Genomic DNA, 22,499 nt, shown 5'->3' on the forward strand with positions numbered 1-22,499 from the left:
GGGAATGTCCACCGGGACATCCGCACCACTGTGCATGCCCTAAAAACTGGTAAGTAATACTACTATTAAAATCCATCGAGGGTTGAAGTTAAACCATATAAGTGCATTATTATATTCCAAACACTATACCTCCTCCGTCCTACAAGAATATGCACTATTTCATTTTTTAGTCCATCACACAAGAATATGCACTTTTTAATTTTAGAACTATTTTCTCTCTAACGAGGTGAGACCCATTCTCCACTACTAATATTTTATTTATTTTTTCTATCTACCTCTCTCTTACTTTACTAATTTTTTATTAAAACTCGTGCTGAACTCAAAGTGCATATTCTTTGGGGACGGAGAGTGTATAATTTATAAATTAAAATAAAATGCAATTTTGCTTTGAATTTTTTATTAACAAATATGCGTACGATGTATTTATTAAATAAATTAACTAAACTATAATTTATATTTTCACTCTCCCACCAATAATTATTATTATTATTATTATTATTATTATTATTATTATTATTATCTTTTTTGTGATGTTGATTTATGTTAATTTATTCTCATTGAAACTTTAGTTTGATAGTAAGTTTAAAACAAAAGATGTAATAATGTGTTGGATTATTTCTCTATTTTAACTAAATTTATTTTATTTTGTTATATATTAAATTGTTCTTATATGTATATATTTATTTTTTCGTAATATTAGAATTTTTATTTAAATTTTAATTAATACTCCATAAAGCAAATTAAATATCTATGTATGGTGTTAAACTGGTATATAAATACATTCCAACACTTGCATGTTCGTATATAAGGAAAGTTCATCATTATAAAAAGCCAACGTTTCACTTGAACCGCAACAATTTTAATCTTTGCAAAATAAATTCCAAATATAGTATTTTGTTTGTTTACTTGAAATATTAAATTCCCAATAGAGCATACTACCTTCATCTATAAAAAATAATTTCAATAGTAAATAACATTTAATTTAATATAAAATTAATGAAATAAGAGACATCTAAAAGAAATAATGACATATTGTAATTACCTAAAATGACATCCACTCATTAAACAGCGATATTTAACATAATAAATAGAAGTTAATTTTGATCGAAAAATAAAACTATTTTTAGCAGAACAAAAAAAAAAATAATACTTATATCCCTCGCTAGTATAAATATGCCAAGAATTTAATGACGAGGGCCCACCAGCTATTCTCTTCCTCCGAAACCACTGTTTTGATTATTCAAAATCAAAACTCATAAATCAAAATAATTGCAGTGGTTTTTTTTTTGTTTCTGCTAATTTCATCTAATTCATTTCCTAATAACAGTCCCATCATTGTGATTCTGCCATTTCTCTGCCTTTTTGTAGCTCAATTTACTTGAATAAGGTGACACCCAAATGCCCTGCATTTCAGTTTCACGAATTATTGAATCATAATTCTACATTTTTCCGTTTGAAGATTGCTCCTTCTGTTTTATTTTGTGCCTGATCTTTTTCAATTATTCCTGGAAGGATGGCTTATGTGCCAACGAGATATTTGTGCATCTTGCAAATGAGTCATAACCTTATATTTGTATATATATATTAGGACTTTTTGTGTAATGGGATTCAATTATGATGATGGGCTGTTAAGAGGTTATTATGTTGGTTGCAAATGATGATTGATTCTTGGGCATTTTAATGTTGGAGAGAAACAAAAGCAGAAGAAATTTCTTTGGTGTTGCTATTTGTTAAAGTTGATTCTCTAATTCGTGAAGGAATGGAATGTGGTGTTGGATTGAATCTGAAAACGGATTGTTTGATTTTGAAGGAATAGAATCCTACGCTTTATAGTGCGGTATGTGAAATTTAGATCATCATCTACAGAGATTGTGAGTAGAATGGGTAACCCTGTACGGAGAGCCGTGGTTTCTAGGTAATTTTTAAGCTCAAGAATCATTCATTCGAGCAAAAAATTGCTCGAATCGTTGGGGCAGATGTTGAAACAATTCCTTGCTTTTGCAGTGGCTGGCATTTGGGAAGAACAAATGAAACAATGAGGCTAATCATAACCACTTTTGTGGGGATTATATTTGGCTTTGTTTTAGGTGTATCTTTTCCCACACTTTCATTGACCAAGGCAGGAAGATTTGGATTTTACTCTTCTCAATTCCTTTACTAGTTTGCTTCCTACTCGATTTCTTGGTAGTCTGTGTTTGAATTTCGGTGAGAGACTTATGGAGATTGTTTCGGTTGTATCCTTTGTAGGTTAACTTATCATCAAACATATTTCCTTCTGTTGATCTTACTTACATAGAGGACAAGTACTCGGGTCTCTCGACTCAAGCACTTTTAAATGTATGGTCGGCTCTTAAAGGAATGAGAGGCATCTCGCGCAAATACAACAACACTAAGGTAAGTAGTTTCATGAAATTTGCTGTAAACCATAGCTTGGCGCTCATTGCATATCCCGATCACAGAGGTTTAGCAAGCGTAAGGTGTTAGATGCAGTTTATAATTATGAATTCTGCTGAAGCATCTCTGATTTTTAGGATAATACCTCTGTTTCTGGATTAAGTTATGTGGTCGATATGAACTATTCGAATAATTCATGTTACATGAGTGCTGTCAACTCTTTGAGGATTCATATGAGCTCTTGTTTTCAACGCAATTAGAGATCTTCCAGGCGAGTTGACCCAATCTTGAATCAAACTCTTCATATATTTCTGATATCAGTTCTATGATCGTCTCCGCCTAGTGAAAAATCAGACATAGTTGTGTATTCCTCCTAATAGTTAGAGAACTTCTGGTGACTCCAACGAATTCCAGTTATCTTCATTTTCTTAGTTGTGGATGATTTTACGCAGATCTGGGTTCCAACCAATCCTCGAGGTGCAGAGAGACTACCACCTGGCATTCTCGTAGCCGAATCTGACTTGTACACTCGCAGATTGTGGGGTGTTCCTGGCGAGGTGTGTATTCTTCCCCTGAACTTCATATTGCAATCGTTTCTATAATTTTCAAGTCCTTGAGAGTCACGTTCCACCTTTTTTCCCTCCTAAACTAAATAGCAGTTACAAAGCTTAGTTGAGAGGTCTCGATACTTATAACTCGTTGAATTGACATACAATCTTTTTAAAGGTGCAGAGCTCTATAAATATCGGTCTTTGTTTAACATTGATGGCGAACACATGTACATCCGAATTATGTTTTGTTATCTGATAAGGAGGCTTGACATTGCAGGACCTAATTGTTAAGCCAAGATATCTCATGACCTTTACTGTTGGTTACGACCAGAAAGACAACATCAATGCTGCAGTAAAGAAGGTAAACCGGAAGCCATCCCGTTTCCTCTCTGCTAAACAGGTGTTTTATGTAAATCCTGACAACGCTGTGCAGTTGACAGAGAACTTCCAAGTTCTGTTGTTTCACTATGATGGCCGGCCAAGCGAATGGGATGAATTTGAGTGGTCTAAACGGGCTATACACGTGAGTGTGAGGAAGCAAACTAAATGGTAAGTTATAAAGCAATTCCTTCATTTATTTGGTGGCATAATTTTTGGTTCATGTGCAAAACCAAAACTAAGTAGAAGTTTGTGTGTATTTAGATGCAATTACTAAACTATCTTTCTAGGTGGTACGCGAAGAGATTCTTACATCCTAACATTGTGGCCCCATACGACTATATCTTCATCTGGGACGAAGATCTTGGAGTTGAGAACTTCAACCCAGAGGAGTGAGTAGAAAATGGGTCCCTTCGACTCTCATTTTGTGAAACTTGGACAAAATTCTATGCTAAAACTATCCGCTCCATGTCAGATACATAAAGCTAGTGAGGAAGCATGGGCTAGATATTTCACAGCCTGGTTTATCCCCCGACAGTGGTATGACGTGGGAGATGACGAGAAGGCGAGAAGACACCGAAGTCCATAAGTAGGCATAACTATAAGTTTTGCCTCATAATCTGCGTCCTAATGAGTATCGAGTTTCTTCAATCCAAAATTCGCTACTTTTTTTCATACAGGGACGCCGAGGAAAGACCAGGCTGGTGCACGGACCCTCATCAGCCACCCTGTGCAGCGTATGTAGATGAGACGATAATTTTGTTTAAAGATCCGTTTTTTACCGTATGATCTCACATGGTTCAAATGTTCTACATATCCGAGATATTTTTGTATGCAGTTTTGTCGAGATCATGGCCCCTGTTTTCTCCCGGAATGCATGGCGCTGTGTGTGGCATATGATCCAGGTATTTCTCGCGTCGCCCACACATTCGTCCCTCCCAACTTTTTAGGATCTGAACTTACAATGCTGCAGAATGACTTGGTCCATGGATGGGGCCTTGATTTTGCTCTTAGAAAATGTGTAGAGGTCAGCTATCATCAGTTTCTGTAGCATGTAACAACACATTTGCTCCATTTATCTCTCCCCTAAATCTCTCTCTGTTTGTAAAACAGCCTGCTCATGAGAAAATAGGAGTCGTGGATGCTCAGTGGATAGTGCATCAGACTGTTCCTTCACTTGGGAATCAGGTAAATATGCTAAATCTCATCCAATGGTAGGGTTCGTCTTACTCTTCAACGACTCAAAAACACGAGTTTTCTGCAGGGTCAAGAGGAGGAAGGCAAGGCGCCATGGGAGGGGGTAAGAAACCGCCTATAACAAAATATATGTGTGTATTGAAACGGAAAAGGTGTAAAACTTGTTATTGTTTTCTCGACTTAGGTGAGGGAGAGGTGTAAAAACGAGTGGACTATGTTTCAAGATCGGTGGATTGAAGCTGAGAAAGTATATTTTGAGGCCATGGGTATCGATCCTCCTAACTCCACGATTCGTTATTAGGTCGTTGTGGTTTTTTTATTTTTTATTTTTTATTTTTTTTCCTCGCGGTCGTTGTGGTTCATTGTAGGCTGTAGCTTAGGTATATGTATTGACCTTCATCTTCTACTCTCTACTGTATTTCTCCCTTTTTTGGAGATGTAGGAGATATTGGTTCATGTACAAGAATTGAATCTCATCTGTAACCGAGTTCATACAAGTGAGCTAGCTCATCTGTGGCTTCATTTAGTATTTATTCAAAATTTACTTACTACTACTAAACAATAAAGTGGAGGAACAAAATTGACATCAACTTAAACCCCAACACATTATAATTGAAGCGGAAATTAACATTGAATTGCTCTTGTAATCATAAAATTGTTATGGACAAAACATTCTCATAATCCGCAATAAAATTATTAACAAGCAAAATGCTAGAAACAATTTTTTTCATATTTGTTAACAATATTTATTTCTATCTATTTCTATTTTGGCCCATCATTTAAAATTATAAACTTTCTACTTTAGAAAAAAAAATTTACTCTAAGAAAGTTAGACACATTCTTCACAAACAATACTTCAATCACTTTCCTACTTTCTTATTTTACTAATTATGCATTAAAACTCATGTTATTTCAAAAGTTTTTATTTTTAAAAAATGAGTGAACTACAAAAATGGTCCTTGGACTATGGATTTATCTCGCCCATAGTCCCTGGACTTTAAAAATATCGCCTGGACTAAGGGGTTTATCTCAAATTTGGTCCTTCTGCCATTTTTCGATACGAAAATACCCTTTTGAGCATTTAGACAATTTGGTCTTTTTACACTTTTAACATTTTAAATATAATATTATTTTCAGTGATGTATTAAATCTAGTATTATTTCAAAATTATCATTCTTCTTCCTTTTTATCATCCTTCACTTTATTTTTTTATTTTAATAATAGATTAAATATTATAAAATTAAATTTTAAATTTCAATTTTTAAATATCAATAAACCCATAATGCAGAGACTATTTTTGTAGTTTACTCTTAAAAAATAGAAGAATATTATACTATAATTAATTATTAGGAAGAATGTATTAAATTAAATATTTGATAATTTTTATAAAATATACGAATTTACTTTTGCCATGAAATTAAGACGGTTGATCAAAATTGGCACGCACCACAAAAATATAAAACTTGGCTTTAGAAACAAATGTGGTACTAATTAACAATGGAATTATTGAGTAGAAAAACACTACATATATCCTTTGGTAATTTCTTCTTCCAGCTCTTGAAATTCCCAAGCATCATCTGCTGAATATTCACCTGTGATATTTTTCAGAATAAAATAAGCCACGAAAAATATATTTAAATACAGTCAATGATAATATAGTTGCTTGAAGTTTTGATTTTTATGTGTGTAATTTTCTTTTGTTGCATTAATTAGATAATTTATACTCTGATTTAAGACCATTGTTTAAGAATAAAATCATGGCTTAGTTGAGTAGTATTACAAGAACTTCATAAAAATCATGAACAGATAGGAACTCACCTATTGAATCTCTGCGTAGAGCTGTTAAGTGAGCGCAGCTGTAAAAGAAATGAAATAGGATCGATAAAAACAAAACAAAACAAAAAATTGTGTTCAAATTGTTAAATAAAACGTCGAAAAATTATTATGTAAATATCGTTTGCATATATTTATAACAATATTATCGTTCGCAATCGTACCTCCCCAGAGCCTTGCCAAAATCAGCACAAAGTGAACGAATATAAGTTCCTTTCGAGCAAGTCACTCGAAAAACCACATTTTGCCTGCGAATAGTTATCGAAATGTATCAACAAATAGAACCATTTTACTACCTCAAAAGATATAAACACCAGGTTGAATATAAATTACCAGGAGATGTTCCAGTTTTCACATTACTAAGATACATATAAAGCATAAACATTTTACTATTTATTTAGAAAATATTAGTCGAATGAGATCAAACCTGTCTTCTAAACTTCTTTCAACGTCGAACTGGAAGATTGATATCCTTCTAGGGGAAAGCTCAATGCTTTCTCCTTTTCTAGCTTTCTCGTACATCCTCTCCCCTCCAACCTACCACATAGAAATATTAGTGGCAAATTCAAATCAAACAATCAAGAAAGGTTTATTATGATTATTGTTGTAGGCTTGTAGCCATAAACACAGAATTCACAGGACAAGAGCAATTGGCTCATTGCATTTTTAAAGGCACAGTTTTTGGCAGGGATGATGAACGTGAGAGTAGTTATAAAGCCGAGTGCTTGAAAATGGGATATGAGCAACAAGCTACAGGCACTGAAAATCTTACTTTAATAGCAGAGAACATTGGTGGAACTTGCCATATCTCTCCACAAAAGGACGCAGCAGCTTTCTTTATATCGTTGTCCTTGATGTGTTCCCAAGACTCCCTTTGGATTACCTGCATGGACAAGAGAAACAATTCACTTAATTCACGCACGTGTGTAAATACAGAAGGCAAGAAAAAAGATTAATATTGCTAAACTTAGATCAGGGGAATCCCATAATTTCTCCTTAAGATCATAGGGTTTTCATACTCTTACAAAAGGTTTATGACGAACAGAGCATACTCATCAAAAAATACTAACAGCAACATCTTAGTGCTTCAATTCTTGTTTGTAACCCACATTATCACATATAAAAGTCCAAATTTTAATACTGAAGCTTCCTAATCCATTTCTTCTTTTAACAGGAAATAAACAGCTCGAAAGCAAGTGCAAGGACTAAAAATAATCGGGTTAAGTGAAAGCACACAGGCGAATCGGCATCCCAGGTTGAGGTGGCTTCCCCTAAGCGGAAGGTTCCACTGTATCCCTTCAACATGCCCTGGTAACTAGAAGCAAGAAAAAATTGTAATAATCAAAAAAGATATAGACAATTTTGATGAAGCACGACATAGCTTACCTGTCGACCACCTTGGTAGCTTTACCCACGCATACAATCAACAGGCCGGTTGCCATTGGATCTAGAGTTCCAGCATGGCCTACCTGAGGATGTGAAACCCAATCAATTAAGATGAACCAAGAAGCCTATGAGGTAAATTTATAATCAATCACCTTTTTCACATTAACCAGGCGTCGCAGTTTTCCACACACTGTAAATGAAGTCCAACCTGTTCCAAATGGCTATTAGTTTATCTCCTGTATACACCACTGCCTTAGAACACTAGAAATTGCAGATTTTCATTGACACAACATAGTTCAGTAAGTCGGTTGAGATCATTCCCCTTTCTCCTACACTTATTGAACAAACAGGGCGTTCATTGATCAAGAATTTCCATTTCCAAGGAGTATCATGATCATCCAACAAAAAGGTGTCTGTTCATCAAATCATCAAATAAATAGTTCCAATACTTATTGATTCTAACAAGTGAGTGCAGAGTTGATCTTTCAGACCTTTCAGTTGAGTATTTGACAGATATACATCTCGGACCCATGAAGGGGATTTTCCAAAAACTCACAGAAAAAAAGAAGTGAGTTCAACAAAAAGACAAACAACTTGGACTCAAAGTAACGAAGTATCTTGGACACATCTTTCTCATCTCATTCACAAAATATTGAACCAGATTATATAACATCAGTACATCAATCAATGCACTGTGTAAAAGGGAAATGTTCGGGTTCAATATAGCAATGCAAAACTCATAAATAAAATTCTAAACATAGCTTGAAATCTAGGCACCACCGATATATAGTAGGCAAGATTCTAATTCATAATTAATTAATACAATATCAGCTGATCAAATCCATCAAACCTAGAAAACCAAGAACTTGGAACAGGGAACCTCCTACTACATGAGAAGAAACCAGAATCACGCAAAAGAATCCCAAATTGAACGAAAAAAATCCCATATTGTTCAGTTTAGATTATTCATTGTTCAGTGTACCCAAAATTTCGTTCTCTTACAAGAATCCCAATTTTTTTTCGAATTTCATTCTCTTACAAGAATCCCAAATTTATCGAAAAAATTAACTTATATCACGATTTACAGACTATGGTGGTTATAGTGAAAGTAATCCCAAAATAAATCAACTATAACATATCTAAGAACTCAGGTTCCTACTAGATTATAGTATCATGCAAGACATAAACCAAACCTATCACAAAGTTGGGATTTTTCGAAGAGAAACCCCAAATTGAGGACATTTTTCTATAAAATGCTGAAAGTTGATGACACAGAACTTGATCAATCCAAAAATAATTGTACCTTTAGGTTTGTTCACCAAAACCACAGTCCCATTTGGGCCATCCCACTTGGGCGGAAGCCCAACTCTCCTACTTGAAAGAAACGGCTCCAGAGCTCCACCACCATTTTCATTGGGGACTTTCTTCAAACACTTGAAGAAATCCTCCACTTTCTTCTCACTAACATTTGTTGCCTCTCCACTCTTCAAATCCCCACCTTCTCCCTCTCTCTCATCGAAAAATACCAACCCTCTCTCATCTCCGCCCTTCCCTTTCACGGCTTCACACCTCAAATCCCTCTTCCCCTGCTTCGAATTCACCTTCCCCGGCTCCAAAAACGCCTTGTCGAAGCACTGGTCAGGGAAAAACTTCTTCTCCATTTGATACACCATTTTGTAGTGCTTGTTTTTCTCCCACGGGTAAGCGAATGCGTCGTAGAAATACAATTCCTCCTCCCTCTTATGTAGGGTTTTGAGCTCCACCACTTCCTGCTTCAATTCGATGAAATCGCTGTCGCCTCCGCGGCGGCCGCTGCTGCTGCTTCCTTCCTCGTCCGATTCTGATTCGCCGTACATTCGCTTTCTCCGCTTGTTGTAATACTTTCTCTTTGATTTGTCCATGGATAATTGGGGGTTTGTGTAGTCGGTTTCTTTGGCGGAGAGCTTCTTGTCGACCCACTCATTGAAAGTGATTTCGGAGTGGGATTGGGGAGTTGAGGATGCGGCGGGGGGATGGGGGAGGCGGCGGGGAGGGGGGTGGGAGGAATTGGCGGGGCGGGCGATAATCATTTCGTATTGCAGTGGGTATGGTGTTGCTGGGGTGGAGAAGAGTCTTTTGGAAGCGAGTTTAGTTGGTTTAGAGCGGGGGAAGAGAGGAGGATCTCGGGAGGAGTAGAGAGGTTTGCAGCGGCGGAGGAGGTGGAGGAGATTTAGGTGCAGAGATGCCGCCATTGTTAATGTGCTTGAAACAAAGCTAAGCTTACATTTCTTTATTCAGTGTCCTTTTCCACGAGAATAAAGCAATCCACAACGTTGTTCTTATACCGTTCCTTAAACTACTATTTGCGGGCCCCACTATACTTTTTTACTCTATTCCTTAACTAAGGAACGAACCTGCAACCCTCCGTTTCTTAGCCGTTCCTTAACCGTTCCTTAAATTACTATTCATTCAATTTCATTTCTTATTTTTATTTCCAACCCAATTCAATTAGAACAAACACACTTTATTAAAAAACACACAACATTAAAAAAATTACAACTTAAACATAAAAAAAATAAAAAACACACAATTAAACGTGGGAAAATAAAAAAACTACTCCGCCGGCTAATCATCCTCCGGAGGCGGTCGAGGTTGAGGGGGAGTCGGAAGGCCAAGTTGTGCTGCCATATGCACAATTCCGTTCCACCAGGCCGCGAATCGGGCGTACGAGAAGCGGGAAGTGTCCGCTATTGTGGCGGTCATATACGCTACCATAAGTGTGTCTGAGCCTCCCCGCGAGCCCGATCCCGAGGCCGGCTGGCTTGATTCGCCTCGGCCCTTCCTCGCTCTAGCCGCCTTCGCCGCCTTCGTCCCTTGCGGCCGACGGCGCCCACGGCTGGATCCCCCGTATTCGCTGGCTGTACCTGCAAACACCTGCGGTTCACCCTCGCTGCCCTCCCCGGTGTCACCAGACGAGTAGTTGCCGCTCGCCGTGTGCTTCGTGCGCTTTGAGGTTGAGCCCGAGCTGGAGCGGACATCGCCGGCCCACCTTTCCTCGTCCTTGACGATCTGCCAAATATCAACAAATTTGAACTGTAGACCGGTGTCCTGGTGGAAGGCGCGCAAAGCCGCCCTCAGAATGTCGGCGCCCGAATCTCCGCTTTGGTAGTGCGCCGCTTCGGCCGAGTAGATGCCGTAGAATTTTTTGACCTGTAGTCGACTCGGCCAAAGTGAGCACGGAGCATTGTAAATTTGCGCTTCCGGGCCCCTTTCGGCTTAGTCTGGTGGTAGACATCACGGACCTTTTCCCAGAAGCACTTGGCGGCTTGTTGATTCCCGACGATGGGATCGTATGAGACGGTGAGCCAGGCGTTGTACACCGCCTTTGTTTCTTCGTTGTTGTACGGATGCCGGCCCAGATCATCCGGTTCCACCTCATGTTCCTCCTCATCCTCCTCCTCGGCCGCCTTAGACGCAGCCCTGGAGCTTCCACCGCCTCGGCCTCCTCCCTGGGTGGGTTCAACGGGGATATCCTCCCGAATCTGGGACAATCCCTGAGAAGGCCGCGAGGCGGAGGGTCGAGCTTATGCATCCACATCGAAAGTGGGTGGTTGGTACCCACCCGGCGTCGCCGATCCCTGGGTGCCCGGCGTCGACGAACCGGAACCACCAAGTGTGTTGTACATGGTCTCCCAATCGCCGAACGCGTTGAGATCCACCCACTGGAGCTGCCACCGTCGTAGTTGCCGTCGCCGGACATTTTGTGAAGAGATTGAATATGAAAATTGGAGAGGAAATGAAGTTGATTTAGGAAGAATAGATGTGTAGTTGTGTGTGAAATGAGGATGAATTAGGAGTATTTATAGAATAAGAAAATAAAAAAAATTAAAAAACGGTAATAATACCGTTAAAAAAAATTTATAAAATCGGATTTTTTTTTAAAAAAATAATTATTGCGTCAGCACGTGATGTCGCCCACTCGCGGGCCGGCGAGTGGGCGTCACGCACGACGCGGAGGAGAGCCACGTCGCCGAAGCGCGTGGCGGTACAGACCGTGCTGCGAGTCGTGCCGTAGGCACCCGGCACGACATGGGAACGGAACCTCGACGAAACCATGCTCCGCAACGCGTTCCGCTGCAAAGTCGTTCCGGCGAAACGGCACGCGGAACGCCGGCGGCCCGCGTTGCGGGTGCTCTAACCTATGTCATTTCCTACATCTCCTACCACATGCACGCAAATATGAGTGATGGACCCATCCTCACTTATCATGTCTATATGTACTTCCTTCGTCCACTATTAAATGTCTCTTTTTTCCTTTTTCATCCATCCGCCAATAAATATTTCACTCTTATTTTATTATAAAACTAATAGTATATAAAAGTAGGATTGACAATCCACTAACATTTTCTATTCACTTATTTTTACAAAGTCAAATAATTTCTTAAAACCTGAGCCGATCAAATATAAGACATTTATTCATGGACGAATGGAGTATATAGTACGAGATGAAGTAGGAAATGACATATGTGATCTCAATTTCCTTTCCCACTCAGTTCCACTTAAAGTGGAGCATTTATAATTAGTCACAAGATTTTACATAGTACTTCCTCCGTTCCCAAAGAATATGCACTTTGGGTTTGGCACGACACGTGTTTTAATGCAAAATTAGTAAAATAAAAGACAAATAGAGAGAAAAAGTAATTAAAGTATTATTAGTGGGGAATGAATCCCACCTCATTAGAGAGAAAATAGTTTTTAAAATTGAAAAGTGCATATTCTTGTGGGATGGACTGAAAAGGAAAGAGTGAGCAACATACCTAAATTTAAATCTAATTATTTGAACACATCCACATTTTATAAATATACAAATTATGAGCAACATGCAACATTCAAATTTAATTAAACTATTCTATTTGATGCTATTATTATCTATAAACTTGTCTTAGATAAAGAATCATGACAAAAATAAAGATAAAGTTAGTGAATAATAAAAATAATAAAAAATAATGAAAAGTGGAAGACAAAAGAAAGTTTTGTATCCCATATTGGAAAAAGATGAATGAATGATCTAAACATGTAGTTATAAAAGAAAATACTTCAACATATTTTGTCCCACATTGAAAGTGAAACACAAAATATTCAATGATGTCTCTATAAAAGAGAAACAATCAAGAATGGTTCTTAGAAATCATAGGCTCAACAAATAAATATGGGCTATTATGAAATTCTTGTATTTATTTATTTGTGAAAATTAATTTTTATATTTAAAAATTAATTTTTATAAGTGATAAATAATATTTTATTTTATTTTATTTTATTTGAACCGCCAGTTCAACGGTTGAACCGGCGGTTCCGGTTCCAATTTTTTCTGAACCTGAACCGGCCCGTCCGAACCGCCGAACCGTGACACGGTTTGAACCGCCGCTCGCGGTTCCGGTTCCGGTTCCGGTTCCGGTTTTTGAACCGGTGGTTCCGAACCGGAGGTTAACCGCCGGTCCGGTTCGGTTTGTGTATGCCTAGGGTACGTGGACCAGATCAGAAACAGAATCATATGCAGACGCGGATTTTGTCCTCGAGAGGACTCTGCACAGACCGCCCATTAATGGTGCAAACAGATAACCAGGTACAGATATTACAGATGAGAGTTGATTTCAGACGATCTTCGCTTCGGTTTTCAAGAAGACGAGTGATCACAGATAATGCAGCGCTGCTGTCCTATGACATGCTAATTGTACCCACAGAATATACTCAAGCACGGGGCAGGCCCGTCCCTTGGCCCGTGCGGCCTGTGCGACCGCACAGGGCCCCCAATTTTCAGGGGCCTCTGAAATATTTCAACCCATATACATGTATTCCTATTTTTTCAGCCCAACAAAGCTATTTCTCTTGTATAGCAACGCCCAGGCCTTTTTCTAGCACCGTGACTCCAATTCTGATCGGTTTCTTTTCCCGATCGTAGACCTGGGAGTCGTCTGTTCGTGTTCGGTGTTCCTCATCGACAAACGCCGCAACAGGGACCAGCTCACCAGATTGCATATGAGAACATCGTCGAAGATTTCATTTCAAAGAACACCAAAAGAACGATGTTGTTCAAGTAAAGACTATGCAATCGAGGTTCAAAATGGTATATTTCTTTAATTATCATATAGCTTTAAAATGCATTGTCTTTTTTTCTATAGTGGTAGGCCTCATTTTAGATTTTTGCACAGGGCCTCTGATTTTGTCGGGACGGCCCTGGCATGGGGCGTAAACATATACTCATTTTCATCTCAATACTTATTCCCAATAATTTCTAACATAACTCATCAGCAACTTTAATCATAATTTGCTTCATAAGTTTCTTATTCCATAACTAATCATAATTCATCGAGTTAACAAGTCACATATAATCTCACAAGGACATTTAATTATCACATAAAAGCACGTAAGAGAATTAGGCTTTTAAGTGCCGAGCATGCTACCTGATAGACTTATGAGCATAAGTCATTTTTACCACCTTTACGTTTTAGTCACTTCGCATCGTTGTTCTCTTCAGATCATTATCCTATATTTGCAATCGTCCGTCGATAATCATCCGCCTTATGTACTACTCACAAGCAGCTCATATTAATTATTAATTCTATACATTCTTTACGTCATTAGCTATGACATTCTATATAGGTGTGTGATCAAATACTAACTTTTTACAGTAATAACTAATAACTAAATATCAATTTTGTATGTTAAAAATATCAACACAAAGACATAAATTTATCAATCTTTCTTATATTGATAAATTATGTCTTTGTATTGATATTTAAATTTACATGTTATATTGATATAATTATGTCTTTGTGTTGATAATTTTAAATACACATAATTGAAAGTTATTAGTTATTATTGTAAATTAGTTAACACACTAACGCAACCCTATATATATATTCTCTATGTATCTATTTTGTCTCATTAAACCTTTCAAATAACAATCACCAATTATTCTGTTACTATTCACAAGATACTATTCATAGATTATTTTTATAAATTCCTTAATAATACCAAAAGACTTCAATTAATTCCAAGATCAATTATACTCCTTCTTTACATTATGATCTCAAGCATATATTAAAGTCATATTCATTTATATCATTAAGCCATCTTAATAGATTTATCAAACCTTATGTTACTATACATGCCACTATTCACAGAATGTAATACTTGTGTGATTAATATTCTAAAATTTCTAATCTTGCTTAGAAATTTCTTATATAATTTACCTAATCATATATTGTTACCCTGGATCATAATTTCCTGATTAAATCTCAAAAAATAAATTTATTTGCTCTATCATCTTAATCTCCCCTTCATTCTCAACTTTCTAAAATAATAGTTGTCCTGGACTGATTCCTTATTCACATTCTATGTTCATTCGGAAGGATTTAGATGCTTGGTCTTATATTTTTAAATACCTAAAGATGTCTAGTTTAGTTTTCAACAAGATTCACTCAAAACTTCTTAGTGGTGTAGGAGATATCTTCATTTTTCCACAAGCTGCCAGAATCAGACAGTTTCTGGCTATGCTTTCTAAACAATTTACATATATTTGAAATGAACTCCTAAAATCTCGAAATTATTCAGGTGAAAACAAGACCCATTAAAAATAGTTTACAAACTGTTAAACAAACATTTTCACTTCCCTACATATGCCAAACAATTCGGAACAGTAGACTGAAAAACAATGATTTAATCATCTTTATAACTTTTAGCAAATTCTTTTTTTTCACTTATTCAATCATCTCCCAAATTATATATATCTCATCAGGCTTGATCTTCAAACTACCAAAACCATCCATAAGGTATATTTTCAAATTACATGCTTAGATTGCAATAGCTTCTAATAATGTATTAAAATATGTCTAATCTATCCAAAATCATATATTAATCAATAATTCAAAAGTAAAAGACATTCTATCAACTCAAGTCATGAGAACATAAATTTAAACATTTCAAACTAAATGAAATATCAATCTATATACTGCAAATTAGGATAAGAATGTAGTCGTAACTCAAGAATGTCCCGATTATACGATTACATCGTCGATGTAAACCGAAAATTAGTGAAGAAAAATGGCTATGGAGTCTTAAAGAGGGGTTGCCGATTTTTTTGATGAAGAATGACAATTTTTGATCTTAAAAGGTGCCCCCAACTATTATTTTAATTGATGGACACTATGTTGCCACTTGGCTGAAGGGGTTGGCAGTGGAAGCGTGCTTACGAATAAATCAGATAATGAAAGCGATCTATTTAGCAGATTATTTAGACAAATTCTATTCACGCAATTATCACATATATCATGCTCATAACTCAAATAAATCATGCTTTAAGAATAATTGAAACCTAAAACATGCTTTTCTACGGATTAGCCATTTTATCTTGACGATTCTCCAAAGAATTGAAGATAGCTAGCGTCTTCTCCACGTGAAGATCTTGAGTACTAAACCATAGATCTTCTGACTGGTTCCAGAACTGTAAACTGATATCAGTGTGGACTGATCTCACCAGAATACTAGGGCTTAAATAAATAAGATAGAAACTGATCTCACAGAGGAGAGCTGAGAGGAAATTTTCGTCCTCTTCAGAGAATGAGAGGGGGACAAAATTTTATGAAGAAAATTAAGTGTATTTTCTGTCACCTTTATTCTCCTATTTATATTAAGTCACATATTGGGCCTAGACAGTGATCTATGGAAGGTTTTGGCTATGAGCTCCCTCAATTTGGTTTTTCCTAATTAAATTGAACCCCAATTTAATATAAGCTTTTAATTAGAATATTACAAGCAGCCATTACAGAAGTAATATTGAACTTCCCATCCAAATCCGAAATTATAAGTAATCCGGGTTTCAATTGTTTGTCATTCATTTCCCGCGCTTAAGATAGAAAGATCCATTAATTAATTAGTGTTTGCTAATTATTATTCATAGAGTAATCAAACTCCAACTAGCTAGGTTCCGAATAATAAAGCCTTATTTCGAGCTCCTCTTGAGGATGTTATCAAACGAGACTCACCTCGCGCACGATTCAACATAATAGCAATCCTAGCACAACTAGATATTATTCACCACTACCCAATATACTAGAATTATTGTGTTGCGAAAAACCCGCACCATTTGGTAAGTCAAAGTAGTGCATAATCAATACCGTATGCTCAATGCTAATGTACATTGATTAAGAAAGAAATAATTATCAAGACCTCGTCTTTCAGTATATAGCATAAAGACTTGTTTCGCTGTTAGATCCAATTCAGTGCTCTACCACACCAATGTCATCTTATTTCAGTAAGGCTTAGAAATATGCGGACTGGCATTGCAACCTTTCACGATAGGTAGTCTAAGCCTATCTGAGTTATGAAATTCTTATTTTTCTTTGTTCAGAACTGACCGTGTTACCTTAAAGTGGACGGCGCCCACAACCGGTCTACTAAAATAAAGACTTAGACTTTGTTAAGTTACTTATACAATTAATCATGCAATAAATATCCATTAAATGTAAAACATAAAAACATTATGACAAAAATAATATGTTTTATTCATTGAAAAATAAAATAAGAGTTTTTACAGTATTCAATCATTCGAAATGTGATTTCTAGTATACAAACTCTAACATTGGCATGATTCTATGTATAATAAATTTCTAGACTTTTCTTTATACTTCTAAAGATTAAAAGGAACACATCTTATGGTATTGTTTGTAGGAATAAAATGGCCACATATATATTAAATCATTAGGGTAGTGTATTTCATGCAAAAATTACTAATTTACCTTTCTATCCATTTTCTATACAATCTTCAACCAAATTCCAATATCTTGCATAATATTTAGGGGTGAGCAAAAAAACCGGAAACTGAATATCCGAACCGAACCAAACTGAAATTTTGAAATTCTGTTCGGTTTTTTCGGTTTTTCAGTTCGGTTCGGTTTTAAAAATAAAAAAAATTCAGTTTTTCGGTTCGGTTCGGTTCGAGCGAAGAAAAAAACCGAAAAACCAAAAAACCGAATTATATATATATATTCTATTAATTTAATATATTATATTATATATAATATATATATTCTTTTAATATATTCTACTATATAATATATTATATGTATTATTAATTTTATATTATATATAAATATTCTATTAGTATATATAAAATAAAATAAAATACACATATATAAATATATATTTATATTATATTTATATTTTTCAGGTTTTTCGGGTTTTTTTTTCGGGTTTTTCAGTTTAGTTCGGATTTTTCAGTTTTTTACGTTCGGTTTTCAGTTTTTCGGTTTTAGTTTTTCGGTTTTTCGGGTTCGGTTCGGTTTGGATTTTGAACTAAATTCGATTTTTCGGTTTTGGTTCGGTTTTGGTAAAAAACCGAACCGAAACCCGAGTGCACACCCCTAATAATATTACTCATATTATACTTTTAATACTCATTTAACAAGATACAATAACTCTCATTAACTATCACTTATAATTTAAATTTATCCATCTCTTTCGGCATCAAAACAATCGCCGAAAACACAATTTGTAAACTTTATTTATCCTTATTATAAATCTTCTAATTTTCTTTCATTTCCAACCATATATGATTTTCACTGTTTATTTTTTATATCGAATTATTTGCTGTAACAACTGATTCTCCTATTTCTTAATCGGAATGGCAAATTCCGTCTAGGGTAATAATTGGGATATTACATAGTGTGTGTACATATATGAATTCATTTTCGCTTATTTTGTAGTGAAATGGCTGGGAAAGGAGGTGAATTTGGAACATCTGAAACTCAAGGAACGAACGCCGATTAGTCATACATTAGGGTTGCTGATTATTTCTGCGGTGATTCCTTGTTTGTGGCACTGTAATAATTGGTGTCTTACATTGTTTTACTTGTTTTGTTACACCGTAATTCATGCTCTTCCTTTTATAAATTTTTTGTATACGCAAAAATAATTGGTAGAGCATGTAACTTGGTTTTGTGCAACTGGGTTTTAAAACGTTTATCTATATTTCGTTCTTTATATGTTGTTGAATATATGAAGGTCTTTCATCTTTTGTAGTGAATGCCTTTCTCGGGCGCTCCCGGAGGCCTAAGAATGACAGAACCAGGCGAAGCTGTTGCGACCGGGAGGAGGAGATACTTGTTGTGACACTGAAGGATCTTTCCACACAAGGCTGGAAATCTGACAACGGTTTCCGGGCTGGATACCTTGGTAAGCTAGAGGAGGCTGTGAAACGGCATTGCCCAGATTCTGATATCAAAGCGACACCCCACATCGTCTCAAAGATAACCGCTTGGAAGAGGTCATATTACCTGCTGCAAGGAATACTGTCTCGGTCTGGGGTCGGGTTCAACACAGATGGAGATTACAAAATTTATTGTGATCACGACCAGTGGTCCCAGAGGGTAACTTGCATTTACTAATCATACTTTGTTCGATTTTTCACACCTAAAGATTGTTACATTGGTGAAAATGTAGCCTCCGTTGTTCTCATTTGTTTGTGGCTGACAGGCCGAACCTAATGCCTGTTTCATGAGGACCAAAGCTTGCCCCTAGTGGCCCCATTGGCAAGTGATTTTTGGAAATGACCGTGCGAATGGAGAGGTTTCTGAGGACCTTCGAGAGGCCGAAATGGAATTTGATCTTGGTGGAAATGGAGGTGCTAGAGGGCAACAATCTGCAAATCTGGAGGACATATCTGCATCAGGTGTAGGTTATGGAACTAAAGAGCTAGTTGAAGACAACACATCTATGTCTGAGGGGGGAGTTCTGGTAGTGGGAAGAAGCGGAAGACTTCAGGAGGTAGTTCCACTAGTGGGAAGGTAGATACCAACATTGATGGTCTCGTTCATTCGAGGACACCAACGACAGAATCCAGTCCCTGAGTTTCCGCTTAGGATATGAATTTAATTTGAGCAAGGCCGGGAAACAGGTGCACAAGATGCTCGACAAGCTTCCTGCTTTGAGCAAAGCACAGAAGTTCGATGCTAGGGAACTTATTCTGCACTAGGTGGATCGTCTTGACTTCTTCCTAGGGATACCACAAGAGGATCGTGAGGATTATGTCCTTCACGCCCTTGAAAGGTTCGGTCAGAAGTGATCTTCTTATCTTGCCCAATCCCTAATAGCCATGTAGTGGCTTCTTTTGTCAAGCAAATTGTAATATATCTATGGCTTGATTTCTGTAGGTCGTTTATGTTTTTTTAAGACTTCTTCCGTGGATTCTGTGATGACTAAACTTGGATGATTCCAGTGTAGTTTTATTAAGGCGGCTTTGTATATGCCTTTAGGTTAATTTATGTGGATTGGGGCGGTGTTATTATGTAATATCCCTTGGTGTTGTTACTTTATTGCTTATTTTCTATTTGATTACAATTAATAAAAGGTTTTCCAAAAATTGGTGTATATATATACATATATTTCACAAGTAAAACCAACGATTTCTATGCAAATTGAAAGGGCTAAACTTGATTGGTAGATAGAAAAGATCCATTACAAATAAGATACATGCTCATGCCATAACGAACAACTTTCTTGAACATTGAAGCTCCCATGGGGTAGTCGAAACAACGATGATATCTGGACCTTTCAAACTAGTTTCGGAAACTAAAAAATAAAATTAACGCATACATGTTTAGTCACCCAAAAGCCTATAAGTGGCTTACATTTCATAACTTGGAAAGTTTCCCTACTGGCCGTAGTGCTTCCACCAAGTAGCCGGGATGGATGACCCGCAAGAGCTAACATGTGGCGAAGCCTTGTGATCACCGCGAGGTTTAGTCGGCCTCAGAGGGTATGCATTTTCCAGCCTGCGTATGAGGTCCCCGTCCGGCCCTGAATCCTTGTATTCACGCCTTTTCTCATTTCTGAAGTCGTTCACGACATTGTCCCCTTCTTCAATGAAAAGTATACGACGTGTTCCGCCGGGCATGACGGGTGAACAGACAGAGTCACTCTTCTCGCTGGACATTGCTTTCTTTGTCTTTCCCCGTGTGTGGAGTCTCTCGCCGCCATCCTGAAGTGATTTGGTGGAGTCTGATATGAGTATCACTTCTGTCTTCGTCTCGGTCTTAATCTCAAGAGTGGCAGGTTGAACTCCGGCTGTCCATTGTAGTAGTACGCAGCCGCCAAACTATTTTTCTGAAGCATAATTGCAAATAAATTAGAAACAATGCACCATACGAAAAAAAAATATTGGGCCTTAAGAACTGCATTCCACACTGGTGTAGCAGCTGCCATCGTGTTAAAATGGACGTTCCATGAAACTCCATCGGTATCCACCACCTCTTTAAAAACGATGAACCGTTGCTCGAAATATTGGAACATCTGATACAACCCCGACCATGAGAAGCGCACACCCACATCGTCGGCAATCTCATTCGATGCTTGCTAGAAGAAATGGATAGGCAGAACGTTACCGGACACCTTATAGTCGTCCTTCAGCTGTATGATGACGTTCACCAACAGACTATATCTATCTCTGGAGTCCAGTTTGCCTTGTAGAAGAAACTATCTTGGCCTGTTCGACATGTTGCTGATGTGGAATTCAAATTTTTGTGCTTGCAACTACACTATGAAAGTGGATATATAAATATTGTGTCAAAGCTAAAAACTGCTGCTAGTACTAACTAGGATAACGTGGGCAACAAAGATTGGGAAAAGAGAGGTAGGTAGGAGTTTTCAAGCGCATGCACAAAGGTATATAGAGTTGGTGGAGGTTCATGGATTTGTGTAACCTTTTGCATGCAATTAGGTTATCAATCTTATCCAATCACGTGAATTATAGTAGTTTGTCATCTTCCTTTCTTCTTCAAACAACAAAGGAGGCATATTCCTTTATTAAAAACTCGTTTCAGTCATTAGAAAGACGCTCATTTGAGTAACTCTCCCTTCACTTGTGCTTACGATGGCTTCCAATTACGTTCCTCCTTGAGTTGTTGCATGCACCAATAGGTTGGTTATTCCTGGCGATTTGATCTGGTTTTAACATTTTTTACCTTGTCGCACGCACATGAAGCCCACGTTCAGCACACACTTGTGTCATTCGTGACACCGATTTCCATGTGAGTTTTATGGCTCTTGTGTACCTCTTCTCTTTACGGTGGGTATTCATAATATTGTGCGCACTCCACTTTGTAGGATATCCCAATAGAGTGGGTTTCGCGATTCCGGAAACCTGCATATTGGAGCTGCCCAATGTAGACCAGTGGTCCGTCCATATCACCAAGTAACGGTATGGCACATGGTGCTTCGATGGAGGATGGTTTGACTTTGTCTACGGCTCAAGAATAGAGCCAAATGATTTTCTTGTGCTCATTTACAATGGTGAAGGAGTTTTCCAAGTCATGTGATTCAACGAACAAGGGTGTATGCATCTCATTTGTCTACCGAGTGTTTCTTGAATTATGCATTTATTTTAAAGATGATTAATTTGACAGCCGCTAAGGGGAGACGACGCGATGGCGATTCTTCTGGTAACAACACGGACGTGGGTGGAAGATAACACAGCTCGCCCTCGGACCATGCCTACGCTGCTTTCATTCACTAGAATCTTGATTGTTTCTGATCTCAGTCAAGGATTGGTATGTTAATCTATTGTCTTATGCCGCACATGAGTTTGTCGATGCATATTCACAAAGCATGTAAATTAATATCGGTTTGGTGGAAAACCCATGTCATCGATGAGGATGGCGCCTATCTTGTGCAGCTGTAGGTTGAAGAGATCCAGTGGAATGTTCAGGTCAAAATAGTATAAGAATG

At 37.4% G+C, this 22,499-nt stretch overlaps 2 protein-coding genes and 1 long non-coding RNA gene across 5 annotated transcripts; 2 read left to right on the forward strand and 1 right to left on the reverse strand.

Moving 5' to 3' along the window:
- Positions 1–1,208: 1,208 nt before the first annotated feature.
- Positions 1,209–5,079, forward strand: LOC121773309. 3 transcript variants are annotated; one of them, XM_042170139.1, is made up of 15 exons: positions 1,209–1,387; positions 1,811–1,915; positions 2,005–2,119; positions 2,248–2,394; positions 2,847–2,951; positions 3,223–3,306; positions 3,379–3,494; positions 3,614–3,715; positions 3,799–3,912; positions 4,004–4,060; positions 4,162–4,228; positions 4,297–4,350; positions 4,437–4,511; positions 4,588–4,623; positions 4,705–5,079. In XM_042170139.1, exons 2-15 carry the CDS (start codon positions 1,881–1,883, stop codon positions 4,819–4,821), a joined length of 1,224 nt encoding a protein of 407 aa, XP_042026073.1. In that variant the 5' UTR covers positions 1,209–1,387; positions 1,811–1,880; the 3' UTR covers positions 4,822–5,079. The 3 variants fall into 3 exon arrangements, with proteins under 3 accessions (XP_042026073.1, XP_042026074.1, XP_042026075.1); XM_042170140.1 differs by lacking the exon at positions 1,209–1,387 and having other exon boundaries at positions 1,403–1,915; XM_042170141.1 differs by lacking the exon at positions 1,209–1,387 and adding an exon at positions 2,532–2,665 and having other exon boundaries at positions 1,882–1,915; positions 2,005–2,394.
- Positions 5,080–5,971: 892 nt separating this feature from the next.
- LOC121775075 lies at positions 5,972–9,999 on the reverse strand. The gene is made up of 9 exons (XM_042172038.1): positions 9,043–9,999; positions 7,892–7,947; positions 7,740–7,822; positions 7,590–7,668; positions 7,126–7,236; positions 6,781–6,890; positions 6,518–6,601; positions 6,339–6,376; positions 5,972–6,112 (listed from the first exon to the last, which is right to left on the reverse strand). The coding sequence occupies exons 1-9, from the start codon at positions 9,968–9,970 to the stop codon at positions 6,042–6,044; spliced, it is 1,560 nt and encodes a 519-aa protein (XP_042027972.1). The 5' UTR covers positions 9,971–9,999; the 3' UTR covers positions 5,972–6,041.
- Positions 10,000–18,415: 8,416 nt separating this feature from the next.
- On the forward strand, positions 18,416–20,068 carry LOC121774146. Its single transcript, XR_006044938.1, has 3 exons — positions 18,416–18,576; positions 18,798–19,144; positions 19,251–20,068. It is a non-coding gene; the product is annotated as an uncharacterized LOC121774146 (long non-coding RNA).
- Positions 20,069–22,499: the final 2,431 nt, after the last annotated feature.

Source organism: Salvia splendens, chromosome 17 (genome assembly GCF_004379255.2).
Source record: "Salvia splendens isolate huo1 chromosome 17, SspV2, whole genome shotgun sequence".
Lineage (NCBI taxonomy): Eukaryota > Viridiplantae > Streptophyta > Magnoliopsida > Lamiales > Lamiaceae > Salvia > Salvia splendens.

What these genes read in the sequence shown, in the direction of transcription:
- LOC121773309 (XM_042170139.1), top strand. Translation starts at nt 1,881, where the DNA reads ATGGGTAACCCTGTACGGAGAGCCGTGGTTTCTAG. An exon ending in TGTGGGGTGTTCCTGGCGAG is followed by an intron (nt 2,952 to 3,222) that starts GTGTGTATTCTT and finishes TTGACATTGCAG; the next exon opens with GACCTAATTGTTAAGCCAAG. An exon ending in GTGTGTGGCATATGATCCAG is followed by an intron (nt 4,229 to 4,296) that starts GTATTTCTCGCG and finishes ACAATGCTGCAG; the next exon opens with AATGACTTGGTCCATGGATG.
- LOC121775075 (XM_042172038.1), bottom strand. Translation starts at nt 9,970, where the DNA reads ATGGCGGCATCTCTGCACCTAAATCTCCTCCACCTCCTCCGCCGCTGC. An exon ending in TTTGGTGAACAAACCTAAAG is followed by an intron (nt 7,948 to 9,042) that starts GTACAATTATTT and finishes CATTTGGAACAG; the next exon opens with GTTGGACTTCATTTACAGTG. An exon ending in CCTGGGATGCCGATTCGCCT is followed by an intron (nt 7,237 to 7,589) that starts GTGTGCTTTCAC and finishes TTGTCCATGCAG; the next exon opens with GTAATCCAAAGGGAGTCTTG.